The 11,291-nt window shown below is 42.9% G+C and overlaps 2 protein-coding genes across 4 annotated transcripts; both read left to right on the top strand.

Annotated features, from left to right (window-relative positions):
- Positions 1-3,852: 3,852 nt before the first annotated feature.
- Positions 3,853-8,293, top strand: LOC112894029 (origin of replication complex subunit 4). Of its 3 annotated transcripts, none has more exons than XR_003228935.1 (16): positions 3,853-4,113; positions 4,205-4,295; positions 4,456-4,512; positions 4,967-5,014; positions 5,216-5,266; positions 5,350-5,393; positions 5,504-5,567; positions 5,766-5,852; positions 6,226-6,317; positions 6,413-6,494; positions 7,020-7,105; positions 7,196-7,305; positions 7,483-7,575; positions 7,656-7,720; positions 7,850-7,943; positions 8,068-8,293. XR_003228935.1 is itself a non-coding variant. In XM_025961595.1 (16 exons), exons 1-16 carry the CDS (start codon positions 4,001-4,003, stop codon positions 8,107-8,109), a joined length of 1,269 nt encoding a protein of 422 aa, XP_025817380.1. In that variant the 5' UTR covers positions 3,865-4,000; the 3' UTR covers positions 8,110-8,293. The 3 variants fall into 3 exon arrangements, 2 of the variants coding, with proteins under 2 accessions (XP_025817380.1, XP_025817381.1); XM_025961595.1 differs by having other exon boundaries at positions 3,865-4,113; positions 7,800-7,943; XM_025961596.1 differs by lacking the exon at positions 3,853-4,113 and having other exon boundaries at positions 4,200-4,295; positions 4,972-5,014; positions 7,800-7,943.
- A 560-nt stretch (positions 8,294-8,853) lies between these two features.
- Positions 8,854-11,204, top strand: LOC112894032 (ER membrane protein complex subunit 6-like). Its single transcript, XM_025961598.1, has 4 exons — positions 8,854-9,011; positions 9,879-10,074; positions 10,471-10,490; positions 10,791-11,204. The coding sequence occupies exons 1-4, from the start codon at positions 8,917-8,919 to the stop codon at positions 10,819-10,821; spliced, it is 342 nt and encodes a 113-aa protein (XP_025817383.1). The 5' UTR covers positions 8,854-8,916; the 3' UTR covers positions 10,822-11,204.
- The last annotated feature ends 87 nt before the right edge of the window (positions 11,205-11,291 follow it).

Here is an 11,291-nt window from a genome sequence, read left to right as displayed (position 1 = left end):
ACCATTTGAGATATAAATCATATAAGAGGAAGCATAAATAAATATTAAAGTGATGGTACTTTCTAATTCAACCAACTGAAAAAATAAAAGATCCAACAACAAGATGTGAATAAACACCTAAAATATAAATGGATTTCTAATATAGCAACCAGACTACTATTTGGGTAAAGCAAATTGTACTAAAATTCAACATAGAAAATAGCTTCTTTTAAGGAACTCCACAATATTATGGTTACCCTTCAGTGTCATGAATATCTCCCTGTTCAGCTTGTCCTTCTTGAGATAGTTGATCGTCTTCAACAATTCAGGTGAGGGCAGAATATCCAGCTCTTGTAACTTTGCATCGCACTTGGCCATGCAGTAAGGATCGTTGTTGGGATTATTTCTTTCCATCTGTGCCAATTTAACTTGTTTGTAGCTTTCAATTTGCTTTGACTTAAGGTCCTTTTAGCTCTCAAGCTCCTCTTTCCTCAAGGCAACAAGACTTTCAAGCACAACATCCATATTTTTCCTTAGTCTATTTTTGTCAGGACCTTTCTCAGCTGATTTAGCATGCTGACTCATACCACTTGGTGCAGAGTTCTCAAGTCTGTCTTCCTTTTGATTTGTACTGGGATTTTGGCTATTTTCTGGAACACTAGTAGGATCACCATATGTTGAATTGGTATCATTAGTGTTCATCCCATCCTTATCTGTAAAATTAGAGTCAAATTCTGTAGCTTTTCTGCTTGCATCAGATGATCCCATACGCTTTTCTGCTTGCATCAGATGATCCCATACCAAAATCTGTACCATTTTTAGGGATACTATCTTCCTGTAAGGATGAGTTTATGTTACCCTTATCTACTATCCATCTATTGTCCTTCTGTAGCACTTTCTTTCTGGAACCTTGCGTGACAATATGCAAGATAATAAAAAATTACAAAAACAGCACCGAAAATGCAATTAACTTAGTGGCTCTCAGGGTTTGTAAACATACCATCGTAAATGTCATATAGATCATCATAGTATGGAAACATTCTATTTCTCCACTTCTGTTGTCCTTCGGACAACTCGTTCCATTTCTCACCAATGGTTGTCACCATTTTTATTTCAGGTTCCAACTAAATCCACTCTTGGAAACAATTGATTTCACAATATTATGATCTTTTTTGAGTCTTTGCTCCCTGTTCTTGATCCGTGTCACACTGAACTTAGATACAGGGTATTTGTTGTTCAAGCGTGTGGCCATGCAATTCCAACCTTCTTTGGTCCATCCATTGTGACTACAGTATCTTGCTGAGAGATGATACTCGTTCATCATGAAAACAAAAAATTTGGTTTATGCATCACTCCAGTGTGCTCTTGGCTTTCCTTTTTCCCCTACAATCCGTGTGTCAGTTATAAATGGTCACTACCTTCAGATGCTTAAGAATGAAAAAATCTCTTTGTAAGTTTATATAATCTGCATCTAAAAGGTCAAAATAATTATGCCTGTAACATAACAAATGCTCATTCTTTATCTCAAGTATACTAAAATTAGGGGAATACCTTATCTAGCCTTTACATATCTCTCTGATTTTATCTGGACTTTACGATTGTTCATAATTGATGAATAGACCTAGATTCATGTGTGCTTGTATCTAGATCTAATACACACTAAATTTATTTGTAAGATAAAATACATATCGATAAAGCACATAAAGATATGGCTAGATGCTACAGGAAAGACATAGTTAGATGCTGTAGAAATTGAATCGACGTCCTGCTTCCCGGCTCCATGATCAGAGGGACAAGGTCCAAGCAAACTGCTGCTGCCAGTGATGCTTACTCCGGCCGCAGCTTACGACAAAGCCAAAATCAGAGGAGCAATAAACAATCGAGCCAGAGAAATCATACCTTTTCCCTTCCTCTCGTCCGTTCCATCTCTGCTCGCCATGAAAGCACAGTTGGACACAGAGAAGATAGGAAAATAGATGGAAAACTGGATGTGGGAAGTAAGTAGGCCCCATAAAAAAAAGCGCGCCAACAAAAAGGTTTACGCGCCAGCCGCGTGCCAAGAGATGTCCGTGCTACGCGGGAGCTCTGTCTCGAAAAAAGAGGGTGAGGGTGGAGTTTCCAAAACACTAAAAAACCCATGGTTTTATCGGAACTGCAGTTACCTAAACTCCAAATCATTTGCATCCAAACACCTCCAAGCTTTCCAATACCTAGGTATTTTAGAAAATCATAGTATTTTTTTAAAATTCTAAAAATACTGTGCATTCAAACAGGGCTTTAGTCCCGGTTGTTGGACCCAGAACTAAAAATCCAGTACCTTTAGTTCCAGATTCGTAGTCCTGATTGAGGAACCGGGACTAAAGAGCTTTAAAAATCAGTACTATTGAGCATTTCTCTATTAGTGGCGGAGGTGGGGAGTGCAAACCGGGACTATTGAGCATTTCATAGTTCCGGTTGAGCAATCGGGACTAAAAAGCTTTAAGAACAGTAGCGGAGGTGGGAAGTGCGTTTCAGAACAAGAATCACATTGTTGCTCGTAATAACCCATAACATCATGGTAACTATATATGGTACCGAGCTCTCTTTCATTCTCAGGTTCCATTGACGCATCACAAACGTCATAACCACGTAAACCTTCAATTAGCTAGCTTGAGAGAGTAGGAAAGGCTACGCCTGCCCATGGCTTTCCCGTCTTTCACTATAGAGCCTGAGCTAGAGGCCTAGTTGCATGGGACGGAGGAAGCACGAACGGAACATGGGACGAAGAAGGTCGTACTAGTAGTCACACACCGTTAGGACTCGTCCGGCGGCGACGACGCCACGGAAAAGTTGGCGGAGGCCCTAACACGAGAGCTACTAACACCGATTGCTAATCCTGGCAAGAGGAAGCCGTCAATCATTGAGCACTCAAAACGCTCGGCCGCCCAATGGCGCGTCGACACGGCAGGGCAGGCCGCTGCCGGGCCGCGGCGCGACACACGAGCAGCGCGTGCGGCGGCGTCGGGCCCCGCCAACGGGAGCGCCCGCACGCGCGCGCTGCGGAGCAGCAGGAGGGCAGAGAGCCGGAGAAAGAGAGAGCGCGCGCGCCTTTCTTTCCTTGCGGTTTTCGGCCGGCGTGCACGCCATGTGCTCGCATCTGTTCCAGTTCCACGGCGGCTCGCCTTTGTTCCCGTGGGAACACAAGCACAATGGTTGAACTAACCACCGGTCGAGAGCAATCGCTTTGAGGCGGATCGATCACGATGGAGGCAGGAGCAAGGCCAAGTGGCCAATGGCGCCAGCAGTAGCACGGCAACACCGATCAGAATGTCCCGTGCATGCATATAGACAGTAGCCTGCCCTGTGACGATGCTCAGTGCGTGTGCAGAGAAAAAGGAGAAGAAAAAGGGTTAGAACAACCGCCCCGATGTACTCCGTACTCTTTGTTGCCGGTCAAATCCAAGCGCATATGATCAATCTTTCCGTCTGCGCTGCTGCTGCTGCTGCTGCTGCTGACTTGTCACATGCCCTGCCGCCGCCCGGCTTTCAGTTCCTCGTTCGCTGCGAAGATGCAAAGGCCCTCGTCGCTGTCAGCACTCAGCAGCCTGCACGATGCCTCGAGTGTCGTGTCGCCCTCGCTCGGACCCCCCCTCCCACCACGCAGTCCGCAACAACTCGTGGGTGGGCCGTGGCCGGCCACAGAACATTTTGCATTTCTAAGGTTTCAGCTCGGCCCAGCCTACCCGGGCTCTCCGTCGCGCACTACCGAGCAATCCAGCCTAACTGCGCGTACTGCGGCCCATTCGCATCACTCGCAACTTGCAAAAAAACTAAGCCCTGTGGCCCTGCCCAACAGGCAACAACTGGTCAACCAGACACGCCCCAGTTTGCCACCGCGCGGCGCGGAGCACGGCCGCACACGGCACACTGCACACGCTAGAACCGGCGCCAAAGCTACCCGCCGCGGAGTCGTTTATCCCGCGCGGGCTCGCTGCCTGCCTGACTCCACTTCCGCCCCAACCTCGCGACTCCTCCAGCCGTTATGGCGGCGGCGGCGCCCGTGGCGAGCCAAGCACAGGCGGTGCTCCGTGGCCGGCTCTGCGATCCGGGGTTTGTCCACTCCGCCCTCAGGTCCTCCCCGGACACCAACTACAGGTGAGCCGAATCGATCCCCGCACCCGCCGCGCCCCGCCCCGCCCCGCGGGAAACAGCTTCACTAATCCGCCTAGGTTTTTGGGCCGGGCAGCAAGCTCAAGTATCTCGTCGCCAGCTCCGTCTCCGAGGCCTGCAACAACTCCGTCCTCCTCCTCGGTCCCCGCGGGTGCGGGAAAGCCGCGGTGAGGATGCTTACTGCTTCCGTTTCTTCTTCTTCTTCCCCTTTTTCTGTTTCGCTGAACTGCGGCGCCGGTGTCTGATGAAATGAACCAGTGGAAGGAAAACTGTGCAATGCAGTTGATTTATTTTTCCATTAGTCCTGAGATTCCGTTTGGTCTGCAGGTGGTTGACATGGTTCTTGAGGATCTGAAGAAGGAGCACCCTGATGCCATTTCCGTTGTATGTCAGCAACGCTGTACTCTACTCAATTCGCTTGTCTCTAGAATTATGTGCCATGTTATTTTGCAAATTACAAATGATGATCCGCTTAAACCTCTCGGACAAACTTCTGTTGCAACTTCTACTGTTACTAATGAATATAGCATTCGATGGGCTGGAACAGCCTGTTGTCCATACATGATGACTACTACTCCTGACCCAGTGACAACATTGCAAGTTCTTGCTATTGAAAACAGCAGTTTGGTTAAGGTACTTTAGGGATAGAAGAGACTAAGAATGGTGGAATGCAGAATGCCCTTTCAGCATGAATGTTCCTTTTTATGCAGTTTTTGACATTCACTCCCAAATGCACTGTCTTACAAAAAATACAAGAGTTAGTGTGTCATAGTTCTAATCAGAAGTATGAACTAGGTTACTTGCACTTCAAGTGGATAATTGCACTGCACCTTTTCAGATCAGGCTAAATGGGATGCTACATAGTGATGACAACTGTGCTACTAAGGTTAGCACTCTTGGAAACTCTACTGCATATTTCATTGTTGTTTTAATTTTCATCTTCTACATACTTTTGCAACCTTGACTCATACCTTCCAAAATACCAAGTCCTTTTCTTTAACAAATTTACTCAACCATGCACTTGCTTCTGTGAGTAACCCTGGAAGCCCATCCCATGCTAATATTTTTTCTGCCTTTTGTTTTGTAGGAAATTGCCAGGCAGCTTTGTTTGGAACATCAGCTATCATTTTCAAAAATGGTACATATGCTGCCTAGTTATTATTCTCTCTTTTCATAGGAAATTTAGTTGAAGATAGGCTGCTCTGATCTCTTTTCTTTTAGGCTTCTTCGGATGACAACACTGAATTCATCATTGACATGTTGCGGTAAGTTTCTATATAAATAATGCTGTAATGGATAATTGTGTATTGAGCCATAGTCCTTAATTCACAGATTTTAAATACATATATATTCATTTATATTTTCTCCTCTGCAGGGAGTGTGGACTAGCTCACAAGACAATACTGTTTATTCTGGAAGAGTTTGACCTCTTTGCTCAGGTTGAAAGAAATAGCTGCCTTCTATACTTCGACTAAACGACTTTGTCTCATTGCCCTTTTATCTATGACAGTTACTTAAATTCAGATAAAACAATTGTTCATGGGGCATATTGCTAACGGCATAACATGTTTTCTTTTATTTCTTTAGACAATTTTGACATGAGAAGATGGGTTATGTTCATGATGTTCTATTTACAGGGTAAGCAGCGGTTGCTCTACAGCTTACTTGATGCAATGCAGTCTCTCACATCACAAGCTGTTGTCATTGGTGTGAGTTGCCGCTTGGTATGAACTAAGCCTCATCATGGTTGCTTATATTCAACCAGTAATATAACATTCAAGCATGTCAATTGTACATGCTGTTTAGTTAACTGATTTCTTGTTTTGTGTTTGAGTGCCATATGATTAGTGTGCCACCCTCAAATTCTCGTCAGATGTCACTCTTGATTATATAGTAGTCATCATGTAGTAGCATATAAACTATAAAGTAGTCATCATGCAGTAGCATCCCTGAGCTATGATTAAGTTGGCTGGCAACTTGGAACCTGAATGGTGCATAACCAATCTTCAATTCACTTTTGTTCACAGTATACTGAAAAAGTTTAACTACAATTGTTTCTCAATAGTTATTTTCTTAACAATAGCGGTCATTTTTTAGGATGCAGATCAACTCCTAGAGAAAAGGGTTAGATCCCGGTTCTCTCACAGGAAGCTTTTATTTGTTCCTTCTTCACTGGAAGATACACAAAGGTCTGTGCTCCCCCAGTCCTTTTTTAGATGGAAACATGAAATGTTCCCCCAGGTTCTTTTATTCATGCGACCTTTTGGCATCTGACAAATTGCAGGTTGGTGGAACATTTGCTAATACTGGCCAACGACTCGGGTTTACCGGCAAAGTATATCATGGATTATAACTCAAGACTTACTGTATCCTTTCTACAACATGACCTGTCATCATGACATTTTGCTTAACAAATATGCATCTAACTAACTTTTCCTTAATTTATATCATTGAACAATCAGCTACAAGTTGCATATGATCTTGTTAAATAAACAAAATTCTTTATGTTTGCTTGATTTATGAGCGTGCTGAAAAGAAAACATGGTTGAGTTGTTCCTTGAACAGAATGGAACTGTATGTTTTTTTTCCTTCTGAAGCCATAATGGAACTGTATGTGATATTATTTCAGCAGTGGGGCTCAAGTCTGATTGGCTAGCTCATTGTAGAGTGGAGCTAGCAACCACGGTTTGATCCTCATTTGCACAGATATTAAGCCATCTAACATGGCCGGGGGCTGAACCCCTATAGTTGTTTTTTTATATTATTTCAATCAGTTCCAATAGCAGTTTCTTTGTTCCATCGTGATTCGTGGAGACACAAAAATGATGAACAAAGTAGGTAGTACAACTGCAAGAGATCACACAATGAATCTGTTATCCTATACACTGCAGAACATTTTCAGTGATAAGAAATTCAAAGGAATTCTCAACTCCCTCATGGATGCTGACGCAACGACGAGCAATATTCTAAGATTTCTGTAAGTTTTCGGCAGCTTATTGGTCCTTTCTTCATATATCATTGATTATCAATTTTGTGCCCAGCTCAATATGGAAAAACTATTCTTCAGTTTCAGAGCTGTGTCATACATGGACATGGAATCTGGATTTCTGTCAATGGAAAGCTTTGTGAAGGCGCTTTCCTCCATGCAGAGGCAACCCAAGATGGACAGCCTACAAGGTATATTTTGTTCACTAGCCAACCAGACTTGAGCCCCCCTGCTGAAATAATACCACATACAGTTCCATTATTCTCTCCACATTTCCCACAAACTTGCTCTCATTTTTGTTATTACATGTTTAGAAAATTGTTGCAATGTAGCAATGACCTTCTAATGCCATGAAAACTTGAAAGCAGATCTCTCTATTTTGGAACTATACATTCTAGTGTGCATGCACAGATTAGAAGACAAGGAGCAAAGCTCATACAACTTCACTAGCATAATGAAAGGTAGGAGCTAGTGTTCTCCCTCCTCTTGAGATCATGGATAGAAAGGAAAACTGACAGTTGGTAAACTGGTTGTCTACCAGAATACAGATCCATACAGGACGCCTACAAGACTTCTGATAAGTACACGAGCACTGTTTGTTTCCGGGTAAGTGCAATCATTATTGACAATCAACTATATTTGTATCAGATTCGATCTCCAAAACTTGCGTGCTTGCTTGCTGCAGGCATTCGAGCATCTTTTGGATCGCGAGCTGATTAGTTTTGGTGACAACAGAGGGAGGAATCAGGCGCTTGAATACCGGCCTGTCAAGCTCCTGGTATCCTCTCGCGAGCTCGCTCAGTCCCTCAAACTGAACACCACCTGCCCGGTGAGTCCCGACTGAGCAGTTTTCTTCTGTTATTGCCTGTCACTGTCGTTCTTTGCCCGGTGGCTGTCGGCATGTAACTTGTTATAATATCCGGCTAATAGCGCTCGTGATTTTGCTTTTGCAGGCTGTACTCCAGAAGCTGTTTGATCGTGAAAGATACATGTAGCAGTGTAGAACCCCTTTACATCAGGTTGTACTTCACTGAGTAACTGGCCCTGGCACGTTTTCCTGTTTCACAAGGGCTAATTTCACTGTCAGGGGCACGCATATGGAGTCGTTGTCAGGTTGATTCGTTGTATTGTAAACAGAGATTCTACTTTCTAATGAAAAATGCGCATGCATTGTGTGTATCTGACTATCTGTCCAAAGAGGACTGCCACGCCGCAGACAGGATCGAATGTCCAGTAGGCCTCATACCCATTCCTTAATTTATAGCATCTTTTTTTTTTAGGATGGTAGGGATAGCGTTTGACTACTCTCGAGAAATGAAAACAGATTCATATAATCTATAGATCCAAAGAAAAAACAATTTGTATTCTGTGGCAGGCAAGCCCGTCGAAGGCGGTCAGTCATTCTAATTAGTAAATATATAAATATGAAAAGATGTGATTATCAAATTAATTTTTTATTGATTGAAATGCTATTTATGGCTTCCATCGGGGTTTTATTTCTGACTCAATACATGTGCTCGTTTTTTTGTAAATTGTTTTCTCAACAGTAAGCAACATGCACGTTAATACTTTCAGTTGACTTTAGGTTACCTATGGTGATTTTTCAGCCTCAAAATTTGTTGGTCTAAGAATACTATGTCTTCTAAAAAAATTATAAATTATTAAGGACTTTTACGGGAGAGTCGGATGACATACAGGAAAGGTGGTGGTCTCGGACACAAAAACGAAATATTCTCGAGGGTTTTTATGCAAAGAGTTGCATACTGGGTCTACTGCATTCGCTGCTCGAACTGACCAGAACGATGGCGGCGGCGGCGGCAGGCGGCGGGTTCCCCGGCGACGTCCCCATCATCCACGCGGACAACCTCGTCAGCAACATCAAATCCATAAACTACAGGTTCCTTGCGTCCTCGTCTCCCTGATAAATTTGGGTTACCTAATCTGATCTGGTCAGTAGCCATCTCTAGGTTTCCTCTGATCTCGATTCCGATTTGGGCGGCCTAATGATGTCTTCATAAAACCAAGTATTTGCAAGTTCGCAGCTTAGATTTGCAGTGTAGGATCAAAATACGTTGCTAATTGACAGCGCAAGGGTTGAAATTTTGTCACTGGAGTTAGGATTAAAGCTGCATAAGTCAGTAGATTTGGTATCGCAAGTGGAGAGTCAATGATACAGTGCGAGTAGGATTTCTCAACCAACTATTAAAATGGAGCTATTTTGGTGTGTTAAGCAGGAAAAATTTGAGCACTTTTCCCTGTTACCAATTCTTCCAAGCTAAATCACTTTACTAGCATCTGAACTTGTACTCAGTTCCTGTTGGTAAACAATTGGAGCTCGTTGCTTTGTGACCGAGGTGGCTCTGGCCATTGCAGCACCCAAAATATTAAGCAAAGAAAGGCAGTTTGATGTTGCCAATTATTTTGGTTGAATTGACAAATAGATAAAAGAAATGAGCAAAGAAAACGAGTGAAGTGGTATCATGTGTCCAAGTGTGTTTCATGACTGCTAAGACATGTTGCTTGAGCACCCTGCCTAAGCATAGGGTCATATGCATAGTTGTTCAATTAATGTTGCTGGCATACCCTTAACTGGATGTTGTTTTCTTAATCCTGCTCAACTAGACATTGAGTTTGAGTTAATAAATATCCACCATCACCAATCTTCTAATAGGCTCGTCTGCCATTTGAAAGTTCCTTTAAAATTCTCACCCATCTACACCAGTGTACCCCAAGCTGACTTTCGGAAATTTGCTGTGCCTTTCAGCCGGACATTCTTGTCAATCATTAGTGGAGTTGTTGCTGGAATCTGGGGATTTACAGGCTTGATGGGATTTGTGTTCTACTTTCTTGTGATGATGGTTGCATCTCTTGGGCTTTTGGTGAAGGCCAAATTTTCGGTTCATACCTACTTTGACAGTTGGAACAGGATTATAATTGAGGGAGTTCTTGGAGGCCTTATGGTAAGCCTTATTGGAGTTGTGAAAAAAATAATACAATAATATATTCTTTTATCATTCAGCAGATTCAGCATATAGTAAGCATGTAAAACCATGCAATGCTAATTTGATATTTGTATTCCTGACACCTTGATCAACAAATAACATTCTAAATTTCTGAGCATGGAAGCATCTCTTGGATTTAGTGAGCTGTCAAATATAGAGCACCATATTACCTTATACATGAAATAAATCTTGCTTCTACTCATCTGTTAAAAGTCTTGAACGTAGGGTAGCATGCCATTAGCAAGGGTTTACATGGTTTTTCAAGGTAGTCAGTAGTGACATTTACTCTGGATATTTACTTAGCATGCCATTTTCTTTCATAATGTCTAACAATCTTTTCTTTGTATTTTGCAGTCCTTCGTGTTGTTTTGGTCGTATCCTTGATATTTAAGACTTGATACCATTCTAACTTCTAATATATGCATTTAATGTGTTGTTTGTTGTGTTCGTGAATTGATAGGTTTAGTTTGGTCTACTTAACATTAGCAGCATAGTTGATATGGTACTATTGTGACTTCCAAATCCTTTATAGCACTGAAACATAGTAATGTGGTAAGATTATTGTGGCTATTTCGTGTATCATAGACAAAATGCAATGATCTCCTTCAGCTTCTTATGGCATAAATAGCTGAATTGTCAACTTTTGTGCTCGAGTTCATCCTTATCATGAGCAGATTCGCCTATGACATTGTCCACATCTTCTGATGGACGAGACCAAGAACTCTCTGGAGAACCGAGGAACTATATGGGATCCCTCTTTGTATGAGACAGAATTAATATGTAACGGCATCAACCTGGGGAACTATGTCCAGTAGACTATGGTCCTCTATTGTTCTCTTTTGCTGTACCAGTCACAGACCCTGTAATTTAGAAAGCTTCTACTCTGGTTCGCAGACTGATGTAGCTCCTATCAGCAGTCGTGTGCAAGCGCGGTGCTCGATCTTTTCTGAACAATGGTCATGCACTCATGCAAGGGAGTACTCAGATTGTAACGAAATGGGCATTGTGCCTGCCCAGATCGCTGGCCAGAACATGTAGAATATGTATTGAAAAGGGACTATTGAAAAACCCTCGTTTTATTTCCAGCATCCTGATGGACCACGTTTTTGCCCGAGTTCTGTGCATCTCCTTCACAAGCCACATGGGGACTCGCCAGAGGCTACGGCTATGGAGGA

The sequence above is a fragment of the Panicum hallii genome, chromosome 5 (assembly GCF_002211085.1).
Source record: "Panicum hallii strain FIL2 chromosome 5, PHallii_v3.1, whole genome shotgun sequence".
In the NCBI taxonomy this organism is placed as follows: domain Eukaryota; kingdom Viridiplantae; phylum Streptophyta; class Magnoliopsida; order Poales; family Poaceae; genus Panicum; species Panicum hallii.
Note: the sequence above shows the minus strand (reverse complement) of the source record. Positions and strands in the feature narration are given on the sequence as shown.

Excerpts from the sequence above, each read along its gene's own strand:
- LOC112894032 (XM_025961598.1), top strand. The coding sequence starts at position 8,917 with ATGGCGGCGGCGGCGGCAGGCGGCGGGTTCCCCGGCGACGTCCCCATC. Across the intron at positions 9,012-9,878 it reads ATCAAATCCATAAACTACAG|CCGGACATTCTTGTCAATCA; the intron begins GTTCCTTGCGTC and ends TGTGCCTTTCAG. Across the intron at positions 10,491-10,790 it reads TCCTTCGTGTTGTTTTGGTC|ATTCGCCTATGACATTGTCC; the intron begins GTATCCTTGATA and ends TATCATGAGCAG.
- LOC112894029 (XM_025961595.1), top strand. The coding sequence starts at position 4,001 with ATGGCGGCGGCGGCGCCCGTGGCGAGCCAAGCACAGGCGGTGCTCCGT. Across the intron at positions 7,306-7,482 it reads CAAGATGGACAGCCTACAAG|ATCTCTCTATTTTGGAACTA; the intron begins GTATATTTTGTT and ends ACTTGAAAGCAG. Across the intron at positions 7,721-7,799 it reads CGAGCACTGTTTGTTTCCGG|GCATTCGAGCATCTTTTGGA; the intron begins GTAAGTGCAATC and ends TGCTTGCTGCAG.